Source organism: Phoenix dactylifera, chromosome 7 (assembly GCF_051530095.1).
Source record: "Phoenix dactylifera cultivar Ajwa chromosome 7, Ajwa_hap1_PhDact_Kaust_v1.1, whole genome shotgun sequence".
Lineage (NCBI taxonomy): Eukaryota > Viridiplantae > Streptophyta > Magnoliopsida > Arecales > Arecaceae > Phoenix > Phoenix dactylifera.
In genome coordinates, this window is record NC_143196.1 from 35,062,706 (window position 1) to 35,088,176 (window position 25,471).

General features: G+C 37.9%; 2 protein-coding genes across 7 annotated transcripts; one reads left to right on the forward strand and one right to left on the reverse strand.

Annotated features, from left to right (window-relative positions):
- The first annotated feature begins 1,716 nt into the window (after positions 1–1,716).
- On the forward strand, positions 1,717–9,277 carry LOC103703750 (iron-sulfur assembly protein IscA-like 1, mitochondrial). Of its 3 annotated transcripts, none has more exons than XM_008786711.6 (5): positions 1,717–1,891; positions 3,309–3,553; positions 8,490–8,607; positions 8,720–8,814; positions 8,927–9,277. In XM_008786711.6, exons 2-5 carry the CDS (start codon positions 3,364–3,366, stop codon positions 9,031–9,033), a joined length of 510 nt encoding a protein of 169 aa, XP_008784933.4. In that variant the 5' UTR covers positions 1,717–1,891; positions 3,309–3,363; the 3' UTR covers positions 9,034–9,277. The 3 variants fall into 3 exon arrangements, with proteins under 3 accessions (XP_008784933.4, XP_008784934.4, XP_088558078.1); XM_008786712.6 differs by having other exon boundaries at positions 1,749–1,891; positions 3,309–3,526; XM_088701952.2 differs by having other exon boundaries at positions 1,749–1,891; positions 8,720–8,958.
- Positions 9,278–9,920: 643 nt separating this feature from the next.
- On the reverse strand, positions 9,921–25,465 carry VPS45 (vacuolar protein sorting 45). 4 transcript variants are annotated; one of them, XM_088701943.2, is made up of 14 exons: positions 25,377–25,465; positions 24,774–24,858; positions 22,618–22,813; positions 22,450–22,529; positions 19,040–19,267; positions 18,728–18,853; positions 18,526–18,606; positions 18,274–18,415; positions 18,008–18,186; positions 14,523–14,678; positions 12,743–12,850; positions 12,549–12,670; positions 11,800–11,931; positions 9,921–10,329 (listed from the first exon to the last, which is right to left on the reverse strand). In XM_088701943.2, the coding sequence occupies exons 3-14, from the start codon at positions 22,733–22,735 to the stop codon at positions 10,272–10,274; spliced, it is 1,530 nt and encodes a 509-aa protein (XP_088558069.1). In that variant the 5' UTR covers positions 22,736–22,813; positions 24,774–24,858; positions 25,377–25,465; the 3' UTR covers positions 9,921–10,271. The 4 variants fall into 4 exon arrangements, with proteins under 4 accessions (XP_088558069.1, XP_026659080.1, XP_088558068.1 ...); XM_026803279.4 differs by lacking the exons at positions 24,774–24,858; positions 25,377–25,465 and adding exons at positions 23,217–23,674; positions 23,852–24,073; XM_088701942.2 differs by lacking the exons at positions 24,774–24,858; positions 25,377–25,465 and adding exons at positions 23,217–23,720; positions 23,852–24,073.
- Positions 25,466–25,471: the final 6 nt, after the last annotated feature.

Consider the following 25,471-nt stretch of genomic DNA (forward strand, 5'->3'; position numbering starts at 1 on the left):
GCTGTTACCAAATCCGGAATTAGCTTCATTAAGACACAAGCATTAGAATACTAGCAATGTTCTGGCCGAGCATAGGTAGCATTAATGTTCAAATGAAACTAATTGTAAATTCATACTATTTACCTCAAGGAAAATGAAAAAGATTTATGGGAAGATTGGAGAAATCCTAGCAGTAAGACAGATATTAGGAGTTAAGAATTAGGTATTAAGGATACATGGCGATTTCTAGAATAATTTACTGTGGCTAGATAAGCTAATTGAGCCATTCTTCTTATGGATTTTAGGCTGTGATAGCGTACCTTGCTTTCATGAAATAATTAAATTTTGTGAATTGCTAGATATCAACATTAAGTCAATTTATTAATATTTAGATGTTATTAAATTTCAGGTTTAAGGGTTGATCGCGTAAGTTGCATAGTAAAGATTAGTCTCTCTCTCTCACTCACATGCACCATTTGTTTTTTGCTTAGTCATTAAAATCTGGTTTTGCTGTAGGAACCATATTCTTTATTACCTTGAATTATTTTCGTTAATAGTATTTATGACTACTTGTGGTTTGACTATACTGTGGAATGAGTTTCGAATGCTTTTATTAGAATTAACATTTTTATTAAGTTATAGCTCTATTTTGTAAGGCTTGGTAATCTAATTCTAGAAGTGGATGAAATATGATTTGTTGGTTCATTTTCCTTTAAATGGGAATCAGATATGATATGGTTTTGGGATGGTTCGTACTTGTGAATGAGTGTTACTGCCGAACCAAAATATTGTTTTTACAATACATGTAACTTATGATTGATTCTGCATGTACCTAGAGCATGCTCAAGTTTTGTTCTGGATTTGGATGTGAATATGTGTATGGATTAAAATCAAAGTTTGGACCGGTAATATTTTATCGATGCCCAATCATGGGATGTAAGCATGACATTACCCATATGGGTCATGGGGTGCAAGCGAGACATCTTAGATATCCAGTCATAGGGCATAAGCATGATATTGCTGATTCCCAATCATAAGGTGTAAGTGTCATATTTATAATACCCGAATGTAAAGCGTGATCGTGATTTAGTACAAACATGAAAATTTATTTATTATCCTATTGTAAAATTGTGAAACTTTGTTGTTTCAAATCCTTGCCTTGAATCGTGAAGTTGTATAATTTGAAGATGGATGAATTCATATGCAATTCATTTATTCATGAGTAACATAAAAAGTACTGTTAATTAATTGCCTATGCCTCTATATTTATGTAGTAGTTGTATTTATACTTATTATTTTCATTAAAGCTATCTATATGTGTGTTTGGTGGGAAATCAAATGAAAAAAAGTTTTTAATGAATTATTTAGAGGATATGAAGGAAATTTAGCTTGCTAAATAATGCTCTGTCTCGAATCTAGACCAAGGCTAGATTTATTTAGGATGAAAATGTCACGAGTGCCTCCTTGTGAGTCTGATCCCTTGTGAGGGTTCATAAACGGACAAGGTTTAGTCGAAATCTGTGAATCAAACGCCCCGAGGGACACGGGTTCGGATTGGAAGGTATTCAGATCCGACCCAATAGAAAGTCGCCGTTTTGTCTACCAGTAAACCTACATGGCTATTTATAAAAAAGAAGTACACGTGTCAGCGAGATGGAGGCGAAGCATCGTCTTAGCCCATTCTTGGGTTGGAAACTTCGAGCGATATAAGGGAAGGACTAAGGAGCCTGCCTGCCTGCCTTCCTTTTTATTTTAAACATTGAAAGAAAGTAGAAAAGAAAAAGAAAAAAAAAAAGAAGAGAAGAGGAACCGAGGGTCGGGGTCCGCCTCATCGATCCAAAATTATTTCCGTTCATCGTTGAATTCGATGCGGATTCTTAATTTCGGAGACGATCGATTCATCTCCCCGTAGGTCCGTCAACGAATTCATCTTCACCATCTTTTCTTGAATTGTATTTTGGTATTTTTAATCTGAATGTTTCGAATTTTCTCTCGTGTTAGAAGTTTATATTTGTTTCGGTTATAATCTTGGAAATCTCTCTTTAAGGTTTGGCGCATGTATTTGTCGTAAAAATTTTAGGGATTGGGAGTCGGTTTCTTTGTTAGGAAGACGGCTAAGGTTGGCTGTTCTCGTCATGGCCTCAATATAATTGGGAACACTCGTGGAGTTGAAATCTTTTCATCGATCAGCCGCGATGAACGATCTCTTTCCGCTCCCATTACTTTTTCTAATTTATCGTTTGTTTAAACGACGAGTATTTTTTCTGCCTTTTTTTTCTTCAAATAATTTCATAATTTATTGGGGATGATCTTAGGAGACGCTGAGGTTTTTTTTTTCTTTTTCTTTCGGAGAAGAAGAAGAAGAATATAACGAATGAAGAAAACGAAAATTGTTTACAAGTCACATTTCTGCGCAAAAAAATAAAGAAATACTGTCTAAAGTAAATTAGAGGGAAAAAGAAGGCAAAATTGATAAGTAACCCATCACCTTAACTGGAAAGCCTAGCTGCTGTAAACAAGTCAGTATGGAAAACGAAGGTCTAAATTAGGACTTTAGTTCATTTCTTTTATGTATCTAGATTTGATATTTTTTATGGTAAACTTTGTCGATAGACAATCATTTGGTATACATGCAGCCTTGCCTTTGAATGCAGTTTATTTGGTTCGTTTTTGGGGTTTACGAAATGGAAGAATTTGAAGATAAATACCTGAAATGGGTTTATAGTCAAACATGGCAAACAAATGAACAACTTAACTCAAGGTTTATTTCTTGCTTGCTCCCTCGCTCTGGAGTAAGACACACAGCTTTAGCCAAAGGAAAAATTTTCAGATTGCAACTCCATTCCCTGTTTCCAATTCAGTGGTGAATGATCTGAATGGCTCTCTTGGATCCAATCCCACATGGAATCACTTACCCCCTTTTATTGCACTGATATCTAACTGGCATATAGGACAGGGCACTTAGTGGGCTTTGGGCTATGGACTATGGAGCTGCAGTTGGTGGCAGTACTCCGAGCTGAAATGCTGTGGCTGTAATGTCATATAGAAATTTAGAGCAAGAAAATAAAATGCATTGACAGGCTGATCACAAATAACCATGAAACCCAGTTTCCGATAGTGCTAAGGGCGCTATATGTCCATCATACACACGTTCTGCATGGTTTTTTTGGACATCACTTTATGTTTCCAGCAATACTTCCACTATTGTTTCACATGTTACTTTGGCTACTTGGAACCCATTGTCCATCATCAGTTCTGTTATTAGTGCTTTCTTGTTTATATATGACTCACATATTGACTGATGATGAACGCATCCTCGCCTTTGACAGCAACCTTTGTGGCTGATACTTTAAGCTGCTGCTGCTGCCTGAAAACTTTATAAAGATGGCTTCTTCTGCATTAAAGGCCATGGCAGAGAGGGCAGTGCCTTCTGTACGTAAGCAGGCCCTGACTTTGACAGATGCTGCTGCTGCTAGGATACGCCACCTCCTTAACCTCCGTCAGCACCCATATCTTAGGCTTGGTGTCAAGGCCCGTGGTTGCAATGGTTTATCCTACACCCTCAATTATGCTGGTTTGGTTTCTCACATTTTCTTTGCAGTTTATTTATTCAATTTTTTACCTTTTAAATTTGTTTCTTTAGCAGCTACGAATGATGGTAAAGAAAAAGATAATCTGACATTGTCACATTGATTTAAAGATGGCAAATGGAAGGAGCTAATTTATTTATAATTATTTTTCTTTGTGAATATTTCCGATACAGTTCAGAAAAAAAATCATTTATGCATCATGACTTCATTGATTTTTGTAGTTCCTCGAATTATTATTTTTATGGTAAGGGATTTATTGGTCTCAATGTCTTAAATTTTCTTGCTTTGTTATTAGGAGAATATATTTTATATCAAGACTGTTTTAGAGCTTGTCTGTGTGAAGGGTATGCTGAAATTAGGCAGAAGGATGAAGAGGTGTGAGAGATTTGGGGTGGGCGCGGGTGTGGGGTAGGGGGGTTGCCATGGGATCCTTTCTTGATTCGGGTAGCCCACAAAACTCATATCAGGAGAGCAGTATCCTTTCCTGATAGCTTGCATTCCTGTCTAAACTTTTTCTACTTATCAGTTCCCGCCCATGTGAAAAATTTCAGAAGGATAGGATGATTGGTTATCGAGCAGTCTCTTGGTGTACTCCTAGATTGATTAATCTCATTTACTTGGCCGAAGTGAACTACTATCAATTTGCACCATGCCACTGGTTTCCAGAAAGATGTGTTAACATGCATATTCGGGTTTAGCTAGTGAATTTTTAGGTTCTACAATATAATGTTAGTTCATCTAATCGCTTATTTCTTGAAATTTTCTATTCAGAATTTATTTATGTTATTTCATCATTAAATATATGTATAGGCAATTATATCTATTCTCGGAGTTCTTCACTTTTTGCATATTCACATGTGTTGGCATATAGGCACGCAAATAGAAACAATTGTTTACAGTAAAATGGGTTGTAATTTTCTACATATTTGACATGATTCACGATGAATGCACGTAACAAGTTTTGGATGGTTATGTGCATACCTAAAATCTGGAACATGTAAAAGATATGGACATTATATTTTGACCATCAGATTGAGCGATCACAACCAACTCTTAACTGTGGAGGTCTGTTTTTGTTTTGGACTACATTGTATCCTTTTTGTTAGTGAACCCCAATGACTATATTAATGTGTGGATTATTAGTTACTTATTTGGTTAAGTTTTAGGCTTTGAGGCTACAGTGGTTAGATCCATGGCTGTCATATTTCTAGATATTGACCCCCTTAATGGCTTAGGCAGAAAAAGCCTAGGAATTTAGGCAGTTATCTAGAATTATGGATACCAATAAAAGACAGTTGTATGCAAGGAAAAATTTTGAATGCCAATACAGGTGTATGAAGTGCCAAAAAGAGACATGTTGAGAGCTTGCATATCTCTAAAGAACAGCATGCCAATTAAAGGGAAGGAAGAAAGATAGCCATGAGCAGATCTTAAAATTTTTATATTTGACGTTAAGCTCTTTGGAACAGAGGAGGAAAGGGAGAAGAGAAGTAAGGCCTACTTTGAAGGATAAGAGTATGACCAAAGGAGAGAAAAGGAGGGGGGGGGGGGCAAAGAAAAGTAAATGAGGACTGCAGAAGTTAGAAAGAAAAAACTTAAAAGGACGGAAGGACATAAACATTTGTCCTCATGGGTCACTTCCTTTTAGTATTTGTTAGCTAATGCCCCAATCACTGCCTCCTCTTCCCCTTTTTGTCTGTTTTCTTCTGTAACCCCTTTTCCTTGTAACACGGATAATGTTAAAGGGATACAGGCTGTAACATTTAAAATTAAGTTGTTAGGAGACACTCCTTAATTATGTTAAATGTTTTCTATTTGTTTCTTTTTTGAAACATTTGGTTTATACTCGAAGAGAGAATGAATTTTGTAGCAAAACCCTTTTAAGGGCCTATCAGAGAGGCACCTACCCAAGCAAACGATGCTTAGGTGTTCAGGCGCTTGCCTAGGTGCCAACCTAGGTGCTCTGCTCCAGCAGCTGCCTAGCCTGAAAAAACCCAGAAAGTGCCAGGTTCCTAGGTGGTTCTGTGCCTGCCTTTAGCTGCCTTGATTAGATCTTTCTAAGATCACAGAGTTTAGTGTTGAATGTTGGATGGTTGATTTATTATTTCAGTTAATTATATATGTTGAGTCCATATGTTTCTTTTCATATCCTTCTGTCCATTCTTTTAATTCCTAGTTAGCTCTATCAAGTTCGTCATGTCTTAGATTATTCCTCTTAAAGGGTTCTCAGATTTCATATAAAAATTGAGGTGTAGATGAAGCAGTGATGTCCTGCTAGACTATCGCACAACAGTCACATAGCTCAACCTTAATTAGCAATGGAGCCAGCTTTGTGGATCAATGTTGAGTAAGGTAACGGTAGACTTCTAAGAATAGTTTTGTCATACTACAGCAGGTGGCACGATCTTGCATTGCATTGAAATGTCGAGCAAGAAAAGGATGAGGACATGCAAGAGCAATGTAGCAGAAGAGATGAGAGTGCTAAGCCAGAGTTTAACCAGGAGAGACGAGGTTAAAGTTGGTTGCTGGAGTCTGAAATGCATTCACAGGGTACAAAATGATCGAGGATAGAAATATGGGGAGCAACACTGGTATGAAAGACTGCCAAAATCCTTGTCTGAATGGGCTGCATGAGATGTTTTGAGAAAGGCTTGTGTTACATGTTGATTATTTAAACAAGAAAGATCTGAATAAAGTTTATAAGCCAGCAGTTATTGTACTTATATTCCTAGCTGGTGGCTTTCACTAGTTTTATGAAAGTATATAATTAAATTAACTGTAGGTTTACAGCATGTATTGTCTCAAATTTCTGTGACATGGCAGATCTCCTGCAGACTCTAGCAGATATATCGATGTCTAGGTGTTTCAGCTGTCTGCTGGGAGATCATTACCATTTGCATCAGACTAGTTCGTGGGAACCATGGTGAATTTTTTTTCCTTGAACTGTTGATGGACTAGTACCAAAAATGGTAGCAGTTAAGCTTTTTTGGCTGCAGGACAGAGAATTTCGGTAAAGTATTTCTCTCAAGGCGATTAACATTGGTGAAAATCCATATGATGGTCATGTCAGCAGTTCCGTGAATGCCGATAACCTGTCATTCATTGTGGTGATTACGTTATAACAAAGAAGTTTTCTATGTGATTGAACTTCTCAAAGTATGCAGGCCTTCTGATTGCTTTTTTGAAACATCTGGTTTATACTCGAAGAGAGAATGAATTTTGTAGCAAAACCCTTTTAAGGGCCTATCAGAGAGGCACCTACCCAAGCAAACGATGCTTAGGTGTTCAGGCGCTTGCCTAGGTGCCAACCTAGGTGCTCTGCTCCAGCAGCTGCCTAGCCTGAAAAAACCCAGAAAGTGCCAGGTTCCTAGGTGGTTCTGTGCCCGCCTTTAGCTGCCTTGATTAGATCTTTCTAAGAGCACAGAGTTTAGTGTTGAATGTTGGATAGTTGATTTGTTATTTCAGTTAATTATATATGTTGAGTCCATATGTTTCTTTTCATATCGTTCTGTCCATTCTTGTAATTCCTAGTTAGCTCTATCAAGTTCGTCATGTCTTAGATTATTCCTCTTAAAGGGTTCTCAGACTTCATATAAAAATTGAGGTGTAGATGAAGCAGTGATGTCGTGCTAGACTATCGCACAACAGTCACATAGCTCAACCTTAATTAGCAATGGAGCCAGCTTTGTGGATCAATGTTGAGTAAGGTAACGGTTGAATTCTAAGAATAGTTTTGTCATACTACAGCAGGTGGCACGATCTTGCATTGCATTAAATGTCGAGCAAGAAAAGGATGAGGACATGCAAGAGCGTAGCAGAAGAGATGGAGTCTGAAATGCATTCACAGGGTGCAAAATGATCGAGGATAGAAATATGGGGAGCAACACTGGTATGAAAGACTGCCAAAATCCTTGTCTGAATGGGCTGCATGAGATGTTTTGAGAAAGGCTTGTGCTACATGTTGATTATCTTAACAAGAAAGATCTGAATAAAGTTTATAAGCCAGCAGTTATTGTACTTATATTCCTAGCTGGTGGCTTTCACTTTATGAAAGTATATAATTAAATTAACTGTAGGTTTACAGCATGTATTGTCTCAAATTTCGGTGACATGGCAGATCTCCTGCAGACTCTAGCAGATATATCGATGTCTAGGTGTTTCAGCTGTCTGCTGGGAGATCATTACCATTTGCATTAGACTAGTTCGTGGGAACCATGGTGGATTTTTTTTCCTTGAACTGTTGATGGACTAGTACCAATAATGGTAGCAGTTATGCTTTTTGGCTGCAGGACAGATTTTCAGTAAAGTATTTCTCTCAAGGCGATTAACATTGGTGAAAATCCATATGATGGTCATGTCAGCAGTTCCGTGAATGCTGTTAACCTGTCATTCATTGTGGTGATTACGTTATAACAAAGAAGTTTCTATGTGATTGAACTTCTCAAAGTATGCAGGCCTTTAGGGTGCTAGCTCTAACAAGGTAGAAGGTAGCTGGTCAATCTATTTTGTGTCAATGGTTTGGCTCTGCAATCAGAAGGATTGAATTTTAGTTTGGGATCAAAATATTATGTCAGAGGACAACCACAAGTAAGAAGCCTGGCATGTAAATCTGGTGTGACTGATAATAATTTGTGTACATTTACGGCTACAAGACTACATCCTTGACTTTAGTTCAATCAATATGTGCATAATTATTCTCCATAGAAAAAGCACCCCCCTGCATGCAAAAAAAGGGGGGGGGGGGGGGGGGGGGGGGATTTTGTAGTTTGTACTTTAAAACAAACTTGAGTTTCTTGTCGCTGTTTATCCTTAGTCCTCCCACCTCCCTTTCCCCTTCGTGAGTTATTTTATAAATGTCACCCGCTCAGATATTTTATCCTGGTACTAATGAAGTGAAAAATGATGTTTGTTTTGCTACAGATGGGAAAGGGAAATTTGATGAACTTGTGGAGGAAAAGGGTGTCAAGATATTAATCGATCCAAAAGCTCTCATGCATGTAATTGGAACCAAGATGGACTTTGTAGATGATTCACTAAAGTAAGCTTGCCTCCAATTAATCATGTAGCTTTATTTAATTTTATGATTTTTTGTATTGGGCCTATAAAAGAAGGTCATTTTATTATCGTCTCAAATAGTTATTGTTGTGCAGGTCAGAGTTCATATTTATCAATCCAAATTCAAAAGGACAGTGTGGTTGCGGCGAATCCTTTATGACAACAGGCAGCACTCAAAATGCTAAATCAGGTGGCACATAATATTTTCAGTGCTCAAGTCCAATTAGGCTCATTTGCTGCAATTGTTGAACAGGCAATTTGATATTTCTTATAATTTTACACTGAGACAACATGATATGAAGGTGTACATGTGGAGCTGATAAAACCATTTCTTCTGCTAAGATCAAACAGTTCACCGTGGATTATAGCAATCGGCAAATCTTTTGCTGGAGCAACCGTTGTGCAATAGCAGTCCTGCAATATTGTATTCTATGCTTGTGTTGTAGAAATTTTGTGAGCCTGGTTGTACGCATTTTGCAACAGCAGTCCTGCAATCTTGTATTCTATGCAATTCCATTTTTGGATGTCCATGAGTATTTATTTTCTGAAAGCTCTGCAGTGTATGTCACTTGCATTTTAATATTATTCACTGGAAACTATGGAGCATATATAATTTTGTACATCAAGTAATATTGATTGAGATTTCTGCTAAATCATTTCTTACAAGAATGTTCGAAACAGCGTCCAGGGTTGTGCATATGTACGTTTGTATCTATCAGTTAGCATGGACCTGACCCTGTTGGAAAGGATTGGTTTTGGTAGCTCTGTGTTGGACTAGAGGTACTTTTACTTTGGATTGATCTGTTACATAGTCGTTTCTTTGTTTTAGATGTTTGTTTCTTTTGGAAATCTGTACAAACCGAATTCCCCTCAGCCCCTCGTTTTTTTTTTCCTCTATCGTGTCCTCTAAAGTTGTTTCCTTGCAGACTGCGAGAGCCCTCTTACCAGGTACAGGCCCCATAACCGTAATCCGAGTTGATAGCAGGCCTATTCCTCCACATCAAGCTCATGCCTGGGCTAAAATCAGAAGCGAGTGCGCTGGTTTGGTGGATCTTTCATAAATTAAATTGATGTTAGAATAGTGGAATACTGTAATACTTGAAACATACAAACCGACGTAACACAATAATCTTTGCTAAGCATCAACCATTCCTGAACTTTTACCCTTTATTCTGCCCATCAGCAGTTCCGTACCATCATTAAAAATGACAACACTACGGTCTGCACACTGAATGCAATATGTACGATTATTTGGTACATGAATTAGATCAGATTCAATGGCTTGTGTAATAAAACTTTTTCTTATCTATCGGAATCAATTCACTAAGTTTCGAAATGAAGAACAAGCTCATCACAATCTTTTCCAGTACTCAAATAGCATACACTACAGCTCCCACAAGTCCACAACCATACAAAAAAAATAAAAAATAAAAATAAAAAAAAATCTTTTACACCTTGTACACATCATTGCTTTGAAACCAATGAATGATGGTGATCACCTTATCGGATACAAGATCGAGTCATTTCACATGTCGGTCATCTTGCAAAACCTGGCTGTCAAAATTCGCATTTCCCATCATTAATGCAGGGAGCATTCATTGCCAGCATTTCTCAAGTCCCTGTCGTTGAACAAGCAACAGTTTCACTCTAAACAACGCTGTTTGTTCGAGATATCCTTTGCGCCTCCTCCAGGTCTTTTAGGAAACTGCACAGATCAAATACGTAAGTAGATACTTAATTCACGAACTGATTGCACAATATATAAACCACATTGTCAGCTGACTGATGGTTCTTCCAACAGTTCGAAATAAAAGGCGAATATGAAATACGTGCCAGGCTGTCACACTTTCAGCAATGGACAGCGTTATGTTTTCACAATTAGCTTGTGACTGCCCAAGTACTGGTGGTCTAACATCATAAACAGTTGGTGTTCGCATATGGACTTCATATCAATAGTCAAAAGAAAAAAAGAGAGAAGTAACTTCATATCAATAGTCAAAAGAAGAAAAGACAGACGTAACAAGAGTGAAGGTAGCTTTCTTTTCCCATACTTATTTTTTCTTTTTTCCGAGTCATTACACAATCATGATCCCAAACTGAGGTCGGATCTGACCTTCAGAATTTTTTCCTGCTTTTGCACAAAATAACTGCCCAAGGACTCAGACCTACAATTGCCATACCGAGTTATGATCCCGACAATCCGGGGTCTTAGAAGGGGCACAAGCAAACTAGGACAGACCTAACCTTCCTTTTGCCTTTCTTTTTTTCTTTTTTTGTGTGCACACAAAGTGACTGTCCCACGACTGGAAGCTAGAACATTGCACTTGTCATCCCAAGCTTTTTATCATTGCACCAAGTAATGACTCCCTATTATTCCCCCATACTGATATAGATATAAAACGAAAGACCATTTCTATCAACCATGAATTGTAGAAACACAATGATGTCTCAAGCCAGAACAAAGGCTAGTATACAATATGCAAGGACTAAGGTCCCACTCCATCTTGGCAATACCGTACTGAACCAAAGAGAGACCAGGTTCCAGGATGCATCTGGGCCCTGGGTCTCTCCAAATCAGGACCTCCTGATGCATCCTGGTTCCTACATTTGGAATTGCCCATTGTCCCAAGACACCATTTTTTTCTCATGTACTTTTGTTTTGTTATGTTAATCCCTTTATTCTTGTTTTGTATGGCTGTTTAGGACAGATCTGGACTGTCCCGATACCATACTGATCTGGCCTAAACTGGGAGAGGCCCCATAACCAGGATTTAAACCCTTGGCAGTAGGAATAAAGTGCTTGGCCCATCAACACTTTTCTAGTGCATGGTTGAGTTGTTCCTACCAACATATATTCAGGTGGTTTGACCAATATGGGCTGCCCATAGCTTGCATCTAATGTCTGGTCAGAGCATGATGGCAACTTGTTAAAACGTTCGAACTGCATAAATTATGCCCAACATGGCCAACAAAACTTCTTGTAATTAAAAATGTGCCTTGACAAACAAAAAGATGTGGCCATATTTGCATGTAAGCAGCACATGGGGAGTATATTGATGGATTTATGCAAGAGGTATGAAGGTTAGCCCCCGAAGAAGTTAAAAATAGCAAATGATAAAACATAACTAAATGATTATATATACTTAAAACAATAACTGCCATCGATTTGGCTTACCGCTTAGAATTGAGGACCACAGAACCTCCAAGTATGAAACGTGTTCCTGAATTGGCAGCATTATGCAGAGCCACAGTGCGTGCTTCCTCATATGTTGTTCCCCCAACAATGAAAATCACAACCTCCTGAGGTCTGCATTAAAATGAGATAAAGATCCAATAACAAGGTAGTAAACTATCAAAGACTCCATGTTATTTCAAGAATAACTCATAAGCCAGTGGACAAATTATGATCTTGAAGAATGTCAAGGAAGGGTATGATCTTTAAGCATGCTAATTGAGCGGACAAGTTCAAGGATATGAATGTATATTAAGTTAGTAGACTTATTATAACACATCTCTACAGTAATGCTAAAAATTATTTTCGTAGCATGCATGCTTCCAATAGTATATGTTTAAATCTTCTTAAAAATTATCAAAATTGTTGGCAGCTACATGCATTTGCACATGCATTATAACTAGTATGACAAAAAGCAGAGAAAGGTGGTCCTCCTTTTCCACTCTTATTCTCTTGCATAGAATATTCTGGTTCTCTAAACAGAGGTCCAAAAGCAGGCTTATTTGACTTATATACAACTATCACTTGAAAGTTTTCTTCTCCCTATATCTGGCAAGTTGGGGGAAAAATGATTGACATAAGACAATTATACTTTCAGAAAGAAGGCCAAGGGCCATCACAAGTCGGTTTTTAAATTATGTATTTAGGTTTTCATTTAGTTGATTCTGGAATAGAGGCTATTGCTGACAAACCTGCCCTGTTGAAAATGATTGCCAACAAATGGATAGTCAACATCTCTTAATCTCCCCTTGATTATGCTTTCCATGGTTTGAAAAAGAAGAGGCTGGTGTTGTGTGTATACGTTCTCCACACCCTTCAACAAAAAACAAAACCTGACATAAGGCCGCTGTATGTAATAAATAGGAAAATATTTTATATGACAAACCTTGAGTCCACGAGCCATGTTACGAGCAATATTCAGGAGATCACGATTGCCATACAAATCACCTGTTCTCTTATCGACACCTGCCTGCTTTAGGAGGAATTGGACAAGCTGCAAATCATAGTGTGAGATTATTAGATTTGGAAAAACAAGAGTAAAATAGAAAGGCTTGGTGCACTTGCTCGGTTTGTTAAAGGTAAGAAAGAAGCCAAAGTTCTTGAAAAATGTGTTTGAAGAACTCAAATGGATTAAAAGAGACGAAAAAGGACGGGAGCTCTTGAAGATCGTCCATTGAGGTTTTAGAAAGATGCATAAGCATGAATTTGATTCATAGCATCATCAGCGAAATATTAACAAGTTTACACATCAGTCATCAAAGCGCTTGTGAACATTTTGTAACTGCCTCATGTTGGTTAGATTATCGAATCAAAGCACTGAAAGAGAATAATGGAGCAGAAATAAATATGGAATAAACCAACTGGGTTGATCTGCTATGAGTGCAATATCTAATGGTATGTTAGGTTGTTCAGAAAAGTATGGAATGGAAAAAAGAAACAAAAAGAAAAAGGTTTTCCAAGAAAAAGGAAAATTTTAGCTTAATTTGGAAAATCCATTTCTGTGTTATTTTAGTTTTCCTACCATCCGGATACTTAGAAAACTCATTTTTTTTTTCAAATATTTAGTTTTCCAAAGATTTTTCCAAGCAAACAAACATTCCTTAATTTCAAGAAAATACCTAAATATAATCATGATTTTAATATAATCTGCAGAACCGTCCCGAACCACCCGGTTCAGGAGTTCCGGGCCGTACCAGCGGCGGACCGGAACGGTTCCACCATTGAAACTAATGCATCTTGCCGTCGCCGAAGGGGAAGGAGAAGAAAAAAGAAGAGAGAAAGAGAGAGAGAGAGAGAGAGAGAGGGGGGGGGGGGGGGTTGGGAGGCTCCGCCTCCGCTGGCCTTTCTTTCTTCCTCTCCCTCTCCCTCCCTCCTCTGCTCTCTTTTCCTCTATCATTCTGTCGCACCCTCGTCTCTTCTATTGTGTCGGTACAGGCCTGGCATAGTACGATGCGGGTCTGTACCAACTCGTCCCGCCCGATACCGGTTCCGCCATCGTTGCTACCTAGTACTGAGACTGATTCAAAACTGGTTCATAGGGCATTCCGACAACTCGACATTTTTCTAAAAAAATGTGGTGGGGGAACAAGGGGGTCAGGCAGGTGCCAGTATTAAAAATACATTTTCTTTTTCCAATACAATATTGTGTTTGTCATTTTTTCACTTATAAATATTGCTAGTTCATTGAACATTGGGTGTCAGTACTGATATGACACTCTGATACCATATACCCAATTAAAACACAATTTAAACACTAAAAATGCAAAACAAAATTATCTCAATACCCTTATTAAAAAAAATAAACCTTGAAAAAGAAAAAAGAAAAAAAAATGGGTTTTCAGGCATCTCAATATAGGACGGTACTAAGCCTTGCAGCAAGTGCCGATGCAGGACAAACCAATACCATACTTTTCCAACAAAAACCAGTACCAGCCCCCTGCACCGATATTCAAAATCTTGTCGACAATTCAAACATTTTTAAATGCTTGGGGGAAAAAGCAACTTGCAGAAGACAAGATAAGCATATAATCTCCTAATCTCTCAATGCCTAGCTATAGCATTTATGCTTTGAAGGGGAGCAAAATTCAAGTTGTGAAGCTAAACAATGCAGGAAGCATGTAAAAGCTTAGAATGCAAGAAAAAAAAAGTAGTTCTAGTTGCATTACACCGGATTTATACTTTGCAGACCGTGAAGCTAATTTGTTGAAAAGCTGCATCAATTGAACTGGGCTCTCCTTTTCATAGCGCAAAGCATACAACATTACTAATCGTAAGCGATCAACATCAGAGACAATTTCATTGTTCAGAAGATTGGTGACAGCCTGCAGCGGAGAAAAGAACCGGGCTTTAAACTTTGCACTAGCAAAGGTTTGAAATTAATCTGACTACAAAGTGCACATAACTAATCTTTTTCTCCAATCATATATTTTGTGAAAATAAATGAAGATCACTTTCTAAGAGATAATATGTCTAAATAATTAGACAAACAACCGGTGTTAGGAGAAACTGATCAGGGTTATATCTAAAAGCATAAGGACAGCCTGATGCTAAGAAAAAATAAAGATTGGGCAACAATAACAGAATTTGCTTCCCCGAGAAAGAGGGAGGGAATAATATACTGATTGACACGACTTTTCTAAAGGCTGCAGGAAGAAACAACTGTTCAGTTATTTAAATACAGATAAATAGCAGTGACAGAAAGACACCTGCACTGATAAATGCTTAGTACAACCCAATAGAAAACAAGTGAGATGTTGAGACCCTCTGTTGTTTCAACTAGGTGATCAACTAGATCTGATAGATTCATAATGACAATAATCTTCCATTTCAAGCAATGTCTAGATGATATTCTGTTACATTTTAAAATGCATGACAGATTTGCAACTTCAGAATCTCTGAATCGAGGTCCATAAGTTTTCATACAGATCAGCTTAGTCCAAGTTTGGTCATGTATAGGTGGTACATACTTTCATTCACAATACAGTCATAGATAGGATGCCATGCACACATAATTCATTTAGTTTGGTTATTTTGGTTACAGAGAACTTTTGAGAAGAAATGAGATCATCTTGGTTACAGAAAATTAGTTTGGAAAAAGCACGTCATGTTCAATATTTATGTTACAGAATGTTTCCATTTTTGAAGTCTACGATATTATATTTCGGCAAATTAAATTATGTTTGCTTATTTCTTGCAACAAAAAGTTTTTTTTTTATTTTGTAAGCTACTCCAAAAGAAAAATCGATGAAGCTCAGAAAATAGGCCTCAAGTATTACGCCTTGCCACATTAAAGGTCTAAATAACTCACCATACAACTCCAACCCAACACCTCCACCACTGCTTATTTTGGGAGGCCTACTGGACTTAGCTTGGGCACAATCATAGAAATACAAGCCAGATAATGACAGGTATAACTTGCTAGTTAGAGCTTATAGCAGAACCAAGGGCAACAGACTAAAGCTAACCAAACTGACAGGCTAGTGTTAAACCAAGGAGTCTAGAAAGTCAATTAATGGTGGTAGTATTAGCACACCAAAAAACAGGCATCAACATACTTTTTCAATTATAGGTCAGGTGTAAGTTAGAATAAACAGATGTGACACTAGTTGGTTGGGTTTGGGTCAGAAGGATCTCCAACAGCAGGATTACTATAATGAGTTTATGTCCATGACTTCCTTCCAATGTTTACTTGCCTCCTTAGACCTACCGCTAGATCTCAGGATTGAGACTTGGCCGCTTACGTGAACAAGCATGCTTTCATGATGATATAGTAATATGATGTCAGATGGGCTTTGATGAACTGGTTCCACTGTCATATGTGAAGACTGCAAAGTGGGCATATATGATATAATAAAGTGGTTGGTGCATTTTCGCTTTTATATAAACTTCTTAGACTTGGTGTTCTCTACCTAATTCTCCTCGTGATATCATGAAGGCTTCAAAAGTGCTAACAATGTTGCAAGCCACTAAAGCAGCCTTACACCCAAATATTACATATTCGGGTGTTACCTGAATGCTGATAAAAAGCACCATATGTAATTAGTGGTGGGACCAAATAAGTCAAGGACCTTTCACTGGAGAAAAAAGAGATTAGCACAAGTACAAAGGAATGAAAAGCTTATACAACAAGCTCCTTTGACACAAGAATGACTTCATGCTTGGGTAACAATGGATTGTAAACACAGGTGCACAATTTGCCCACTCCAAATAATCTTTCTTACCTCTTTCTCTTTTTGTTTTTTTCGTAACTTTCCCTTCTTGAAGGAAGATGCAAGTTTAACTAATCAATTCACCACTCAGTTATCTAGTTATTTTATTATATTTTCTAGGAAGTAGATTTCAAGTAACGCATGCATCATCCATTTTGTCATGCTGATGAGGACGGTGTTTTTAGGAAGAAACAGCTCCCAAGAAAGGCAGTGCGAATACGGTCTAAACCTTCTCAGTAACAAAAGATGCTAACCATCTAACCTATACCACTCTTACACCCAGCCTCATTTGCCCCATTCAACACCGACCCACTCACCTCCAATCCAACTCATTTAGATTGCATCCAACAGAATCGATAGAATTTGTGGAAACTAAGATTTGTATACATCAAATATGTTGGTTTATATACATCCACTAAGTTGGCTTGACAAACCCATCCTACTAATTTATAAATTTCATTATTTTAGATTTTTCCACCCCATTTTCTATTTATTTAATTTTAACCTATGTTACATGCATCTGGGTATGGGTACCAAGTGTGAGTATGTGTCTTGGGATCAGATCTATCTTATCCCTAGTTTATGCGAAACAGGGGTTGAAACCTAAATTTTCCAATTTAAGCTAATGGGATCACAACCATCTATCAAATTCTCTTCTCTACAATAATCCACATACACCGCATGTGCCACCTACCCACTAATTAAATACCCTAACCCTATGCCCCTTCCCTTTCAGTGGCTCCAACTCAGTCGCAACCTCCAACTCCGACATCCTCTCCACCCAAGCCAATCAGTTGACCGCTGTTGTCCTTCATCCATTGACAACCCCATCAGCCCAATCAATCCCACTAACAGCCTGCCTCATTGCAAGTGGGTGCTCTGCAACCCCTTCCTCTGATCCTTCATCGCTCTCTTCCCTCTTCTCCATCGCTGGTCTTCCCTCTCCTCCATCTTTGATCTCAGATTTTTGGGGACCCATGTCCATGGGTATTTGCGATAGGTCAGACTTGTAACCATACCCGTACCTACGTCATGTCAACATCGGGTTTAGGTGATAAGTCCAGATATCATACTCTTTAGCAATATACCTAGAATATGTCATGAGAATTCCCAACTTCGCTATATTGTAACCCAAGGTCCTCACAAGTCTTCTCCAAGTAATAATAATAATAATAATAAAAAGATTAAAACACTACATCACTACTGTATCACAAACAATCATGTAAATAATTCAATTTCATCTATAAGTTGGTGATATGGAATGTTTAGGCGCCATTATGTATTAACATGGGATTTGTCTGTTGTGCCATAGGAAACGATGATTAGTCTGCATGCTCCAATCGATTAGGTACCAAGAATCTAAAACAGAGGATAAATGATTAAAATAAATAATATGTTAGAAAGGGTGAAAATGTCAAAACACAAATGAACATGTAACATACCTCAAAGGCTGCCAGTTGTCCACCATTACAAGCAAGCTCTTGTTCAGTTTCTGACACTAGCATAAGCTTCCGCTCTTCAACAATTCTGCTCATTTCTGTAACCATGGTCACATGCTTTGATACATTGCCTTGCATCTTTCGGTACTCAGGGTAGTTGTCCACGAACTTGGCCATATCCTCTACATAATTGAACAAATTAGTAATAAGATTAGCAGACAACCAATGCATATTGTTAATTGTTAAACATAAGCTTGACTAAGACATACCTACTGTCTGGATGTTTTGGTTACACTTTGCAATCTGTTGGAATTCATCCACCATTCTCTTGATATTCATTCCAAGATCTCCAAAATTTTCATACATGTTAGCTTTAAAGAAGGCATCTTGCTCCGACGACAGCACAACCTCCTATCAGGAAAGCAAAATATTTAACAATGCTCAAATGATACTGAAATGTTTAGAAGGAATTGGGATCGGGAGTGTGGGGTGATGGAGGTGGGTGATGACTATGAAACAACCTGCTGATCTTGGGGAACTTTGCCGATATTTCTCAAATCTACTTTGTTATCTTGAATACCAATAAGCTCATGCACCATTGCCTGTAAATGGAATAAAGTAAAACAATTTATTTATTTAACTGGGAATAAAGTAAAACAATTTATTTATTTAACTGTTAAGCAGACCAAAAAACTTAAGAGGCAAGGTTGTTATCATGAGTACTTGGTAAGTCCACTGATTCAGCAATGGGGTCACAGGGTCATCCCTTCGATCAATTACCAGCAACAAGGGAGAGATCTCTGTACGCCTGAAATCGAACAGACCACTTTCCTGCTCATACATAAGCTTCTGCAGAACTTAACCAGAAAGTAGAGTTAAAAAAAGTTCCAAGTTAAACATAATCAAACTAAATAAAAAGTGACATGATGTTAAGGGCAAAGAAAAGGAAGACATTTTCACCCTGTAGAAATGATTTCCTTATGTCATTGGAAACTACAAATGTATGCAAATATACACATGTGATTAATTACTTACTGCAGTTTCCTGTGCAATCCTTTTTGCAATATCTGAGGCCCGTTGATACCGAATAACAGGGCGGCGTTTGAGTGCTAAGAAAACAGCAGCAATTCCATCAACTGCTCGATCACAGAAGCTTTGTGAGCTTGGAGGATCTATGACTGTTGGGAGCATGTATATGTGATTCATGTGCATGTTTAGAGTAAAATGGTAAGGATCAATGGCACAAAAATCCGCAAAGAACTCCTGCAAGAGTCGGAAGTAATGCTATTATTGATATTGGGTTTAATGTATATGATATGAAGCCTATACATGATACATATTGAACTCAGTAGCTGGACTGAAAACTTGCTGTTTTTGTTCTACACATTTACAGTCTAAGATAATGATTAAAAGGACAGATCCCAAAAAAAGCATAGAACACAACATCATCTATGTAGATTTCTTATATGACATGTTTTCTTAAGTCTCTTGTTAATTCAAAAAATACGTGTAAGTTTATTAGGTATATACCAGCAACATACTGTTTAATAGGATGATTTTAATTAAGCTACGCAAAATTGAAGCCTAACCTTGAGCGACCCGGATTGATTTAATTTTTGCTGAAAACTCAAATGTAAGCCTTGTACATCAAATTTAAATCAAAAGCTGATTAAAGCTAACCCAGCCCCTGTCAGGATAGGGGCTAGTTAACCTTAAATGATCCAGATTGATTCAATTTTTGCAGAAAACTCAAATGCAAGCCTTGTATGTAAATTTAAATTGAAAGCTGATTAAAATTAACCCAGCCCCTGGACAGGACCTAAATCAACTCATTTGCACCTCTATTTAGCGCCAAAGACCATGGACTTTTGTTTTAAATAATAAAAAAAATGCAAATTTCTTCCCATTAATGATATCTGCTACAGAAAGCTTTGACCATGACTTCTCGTATCATCACTACAGCCTCAATTAATTATAAGTCATCACTCGCCCACCTCTTCTTGCAACCATAACAATTTTTACATTCTGATACACATGTTATTGTATTCCCCTTTGCTAAGCCGCAAAAGTATTATCAAAGTCGTCTTAAGAAAAAGAAGCACAGGAGGATCTCACTATAACAACCCTAAACCTTACAACACACTGGGGAGGAAGGAAAGAGCAAAAGGAAATGCCATAAGAGAAAATAACAGCTTCACACAAAACACACACACACATATATATATATAGCATTTCTACAAGGGGATCATTTTCTAGTCAATGGTTAAGCCTACTCAAAACAAGTACATAGAAGAGGGATATCATAGAAAACATCCTTCAAAAATTTAATCAACTATCCTTAATTTGGAGTGGGACAGAATAGATGCCTTGCAATCGGATATGGTACTGATTCAAGTAACTAAGTCAATAGGAAAATAGAGTAACATAAGGCAACCAGACACATATGATGGTAAGCAGGAGACAAATTATGAAGCCTCAAACTACATGATGACCATTGAGTGAACCTCAAGAATGGTGACTTAGGTAACGCACAATTACAAGAAAATGTGAATGGGACATATACGGGCACCAAAATGAAATAGTCAACGGAATTAATGGGTAATAAGCAAGCCAGCTGGCAAAGTCAATAGCCATGTAGATTGACAAATAAGGCGGTGAACAACAATATGATGTCACAGGTAGGTAACTAGAAGTCAAAATGTTGACAGCACATTGATAGACACACCAATAACGGCAATAATAAAACTTGAGTCTGAAAGCATAAGATGAAACATTTTACATTCACATGACATAAGCATTATTCACCAGCTACAATCAATATTATAAAAAGAAAAACCAATTGTGTACAAGTACAATGTTGTGCCCATGATTACAGAAAATTCTGAAACTAATACTCAAATCTACACTGATATGAGCTCAAGGCAAGACATGATAACTTTCTGCAATGAACAATATAGGTTTTGAGCGTAGATTTTGAGTATTCCCTTCACAAAATACTATTAAAGGATGCTAAAAATTTGCAATTATCCCATGGATCACCATTTTATGAAGATTTAAAAACACACAAATAACCCCTCCTTGTGTGCATCAACCATGGTTATCACTCCAACACACACCAACAAATCAATGTTAACTATCACCATCAATCGCAAACCCATACTCTTATCGTTAAATAAGGCAGTCTTTTACAATTGTTACACATCTAAACTCATGGTTCAAAAACTAAGAAAACAAAATTGGATCATTGATGCCAAAAATAATTGAGTAGGACAAGTCAACTCAAGAAAACTAGGAAGAGTTATGAGAAATTTTGGGTGGGCATATAAATAAAGCAAAAAATGCTAGAATCATCAGCACTGATCACAGTCAAATAAGTAACGGTAAGCTACTAGTAGTGATCATAAAGGACAACCAGAAACTCTCTTTGTTGAAGTTTTCATTATCTATATAAGACGTGAATTAAGATAATTGACAAATATATGCACTGTCATTATTTATCCTCTGAATGGAGGAACATGGAATTGCAGATGTATGGTAGGAATTTGGTATTGTATTTTGGAAACGTGCATGGCCCCACTCCACATGTAGATCCAAGAGCAAAAGGTGATTGAAAGGGGCCAAGTGTGAAATGGTACCTGTCATCTGAGGATAGCAAGTGTTTGTCCAAATACGCACTAAAAGTTTGTTTTAACCTTTTTTAAGTTCATTTGATTCTAAATGCAAAATTGTTTCATACGGTCTTCTATGTTCTTTATAGAAGGTAAGCAATGTAGCTGGTGAATTTGACCCACTCAGCCAGGTTTCCACTCAGACCATGGAGTTCTAAAACTATGTCCAGACCACTCTCATCTGAATATTATTTTACTTAAAAATAAGTTGCTAGGGAAAAGAAAATTTCACAGCTTTTAGATGTTCTTTTACATCCTTACACTAGTTGTTCATCTGAACTACAAACAACTGGCTTCTTCCTTAAAGCAACAAAATAAACCAAGGTAAGATCTAATTTACATAGCTCCAGAGGTCCAGTAGATATTGTCAATTTTAAATATTAAAAAAAAAAAGGCATCCTCAGCTGGTCTAGAAAATAAGTCTGATGATCCTGGTCTAACAAGATTTCTGGGTGATCATTGTTAATTCCATTTCTTTCCATTTCTTCTACAACTTGACAGATGTTGCTCTGACAGTGCTAATAGGCGTGGCTTTCCAACTACATGCTTAAGTAGCTCAATAACCTCTAAAGATGTTTCAGTTAAACTTAATTATTATATAAGTAAAAGATCAACTTAATGATGGAATGAAGCACTTCTATATTGAATTCAAACAGAAAATTATAAGAGTAACTTGGAGAGAGAGGGACTGGTGGGGGATGGAGTAGCAGACAGAAAGAGAGATGGGAGAGGGGGTAGGGGGGAGAGAGAGAGAGGGAGAGACTCAGTGCGGCTCACCTGAACTTGTTGGACAACTTCTTGTTCGTCTGAATCAGCAAGCACTTGAATTTGGGTAATTTTCAAGATGTTGGAAAAAACTAAACAAATACCAGAAGTTAATGGTTAATTTTTTTCAGAAATATAGTTCATAAGCACAATACGCATATCAGATCCTAACGAGCATACACAAGTGATATTCGCCAAATCTGGGATTAGCCAACTGGCGTCGCAATTTCTGAATATTCTCTGATGTTGGGCGAAGGAAGTACACTGCTTTGAGGTGTGCCATTGATTCTTTTGACATCGAATCCACCAGTTCTACCAAAAACACCTCCTTCTGAAGTAGTTCTGATTGAGAATATGCAACACTTACAATGCTGACCTGCACATCAAAACACCATGATAAGACACCATCAACCACCAAGGTTAGCCATGATCCTCTGTACCCTTGCATCCCCTCTCTCTCAGACAAATTTCCAGTTTATGAAATATAAGATCTCTTATCTTGTCATGAGATTCATTACTCAATATCTTTCTAGGAAGTAAACTAATTACGATATGGCTTTTTTGTTCCTATTCACTCAAGAATTCAAGTGGATGACAGATGATGCTTAAGCATAAGAAAATGCACTACATGCTGTGAGCCATGGTTTAGTCTGATAGGTGTTTGGTGTTTGCCCAAGTATGGATATTATCGATACTGTTGCATTACAGACAAAGTTCCTGAGAGAAACATGGATGGAAATCACAAACTGTCTCAGGCAGATATCACTGGTATATATTACACGTGTCTCTGCTGCGTACGACAGCTGTGGCCGTGAGGATTTGATGATGGACAAAATGGAGCCGTTCTTCATTGCGTCCTGTCTCTTACTGACGGACTCTGAGCTCTGGATTCAGTCATCTGCAATTATTTGTAACTTAGATAAGTGATTTAAAACTCTCTCACAATAAACACTCGTGATAGGTGGCTTTTGGGTTTCCTTCTGCGTTCTGAGTGACTCCTTGACAAAGTGGATTATGTCACTTGTTTATTGCATATTGATCATCTCCTCTAGGCTTCCGGCACGCACCGATTCCTTTCATCTTGCGGGACGCTCGCACAAGGTTCAACTAATTCGCCAACTCAGGGCCATTTTTTACGGCGTAAGATTACTACCATGTCAAAATATTTATTCAAGATTCAAGAACCCAAAAATCTCATCCGGCTCCGGAAGACCTTAACAGTTCAAAAGATCGAAACCTGCAAAAGCGCATCAATCCCGGGGAACATATGTTGCCAAGAAACCCTAATTTACGAGAGGGAGTCGATCAAGAAAAGACCTAAACCATCGGTAACAGCTCAACCGACACGAACAAGTGATCCACCGAGACAGGATCTTGACAAGAAAGAGATGATCATGGATCAGGGAATCCTTACCGTCTGAGAATCGAGGACGAGGACCTTCATGCCCGGGATGTCCTGGAGCATCCGCCCGATGTAGTCTCTCACCAGAGAGATCAGCACCATTTTGCGAGCGGAGATCCGATTAGGTTTAGGGTTCTATGGATTTCCTTTCCACCTCTTCTAATGGAGAGAGAGAGAGAGAGAGAGAGAGAGAGCCGGGATCGGAAGAGCGGAGACGCAGACGCAGACGAAGACGAAGAAGAAGGGAGGGGGTAGGTTGAGGGAATAAAAGAGCCGCAGCATCCTATAGATTGCGCCACGTCAGTCATTTGTCACATCGCCGTTTAAGAGAACCAAACGGGAACTAACGGAGCCAGAATCCCGTGTCTTCACCCACAAGGGATCAACGGCGACGGGAGGACGGTTGCCGGAGGCAGAGGCCGAGCGCCCGGTGCGCGGGGAGATCTTAGACGGTGACGCCGTCCCTAGATCTAACGAAATGCCAATCTTAATTTTCAAAATTTAACAGCACCCGAGAATTATCGTATCGTTGTAATCCTTCCTATATTTTGCTTGATAGCATGTAGAATTGTACTGATTTGGATTCTAGCCTGAGTCCGGCAAGATGACTACCTCCCTGATCAGAATTTACCGTGACAGCATTGGTACATATTTTTGCAGCAATTGGGAAAATGGTCAATCCATCCATACGCATCATTGGACTTTTTTTTTTTTTTTGATATTTGTATGTAACTATATATGTTGTTCAAACGTGTTCTTGCATTTTCCTTCCCATGTTTCATAAAACAAAATCAACTAAATTGCACACTTGCTCAACATTATCAACTCAGTAAAACGATTTGAAGTCTTGCCATAATCTCGTAACGTTTCAGTTTATATTGGCACATCCCATAACCTATTGGAATTCAAAAAATGTCAGCACTTCTCATCTTACGTTTCATTCCATGTTACGGGTTTCTTTTTGTTAGCCTGCTGCAAAGTCTCCACTTTCCCATCCAGGTTGCTGTCAGTTCCCTTATCTGTCAAACAAAAATAAAACTCAATAATGCCTCTTTTAAAGGTACAACGCAAAATTAGCACATTTGCCGCACTTAGCCGCTTTTTATATTAAGATCATCATCAATATTTTCACATCACTATCGATCTCATCCATAAAATAACCTTTAGGCTTGTTAGTCGGAAATTTGTTATCAAGTATATGACCAAATAGGATCTTCTAGTTTTTATAGAACCTATTACTAAAATACCTATAGAAAAGGATAGGGCTAAGCAGAGTGAAAACAATTTTTTTTTTTGAGATAGGAAATAAAAACTATTAGTTTCATACGAGATTGATGAATAAGTAATTGTCTGAGCAAAGAATAACCATCTTTCTACTGGATTTATCGAATTCGTAACTCATTAGATACTTTTTACAATTACGAAGCAATTGCTTTTGTATAGACTTGATATTAATCTACTATAATTGTAGAATACCCTATTCGTGCCGCATTTATCCGAGCAATTCATAAAGTACAAAAATCCCTCTTTTGCTTACCTCCAAGTTGATGAGAGGAGACCAAAGCTCTTGTTTTTTGTTGAGTAGTCATTCAAGTCATTCAAGAAAGACTTGAACGAGCTCCCACAATGCAA

What these genes read in the sequence shown, in the direction of transcription:
- LOC103703750 (XM_008786711.6), top strand. Translation starts at nt 3,364, where the DNA reads ATGGCTTCTTCTGCATTAAAGGCCATGGCAGAGAGGGCAGTGCCTTCT. An exon ending in CTACACCCTCAATTATGCTG is followed by an intron (nt 3,554 to 8,489) that starts GTTTGGTTTCTC and finishes GTTTTGCTACAG; the next exon opens with ATGGGAAAGGGAAATTTGAT. An exon ending in CACTCAAAATGCTAAATCAG is followed by an intron (nt 8,815 to 8,926) that starts GTGGCACATAAT and finishes CATGATATGAAG; the next exon opens with GTGTACATGTGGAGCTGATA.
- VPS45 (XM_008786714.6), bottom strand. Translation starts at nt 23,941, where the DNA reads ATGGTGCTGATCTCTCTGGTGAGAGACTACATCGGGCGGATGCTCCAG. An exon ending in ATTTGGCGAATATCACTTGT is followed by an intron (nt 22,530 to 22,617) that starts GTATGCTCGTTA and finishes GTATTTGTTTAG; the next exon opens with TTTTTTCCAACATCTTGAAA. An exon ending in AAGTTCCCCAAGATCAGCAG is followed by an intron (nt 18,416 to 18,525) that starts GTTGTTTCATAG and finishes CTTTCCTGATAG; the next exon opens with GAGGTTGTGCTGTCGTCGGA.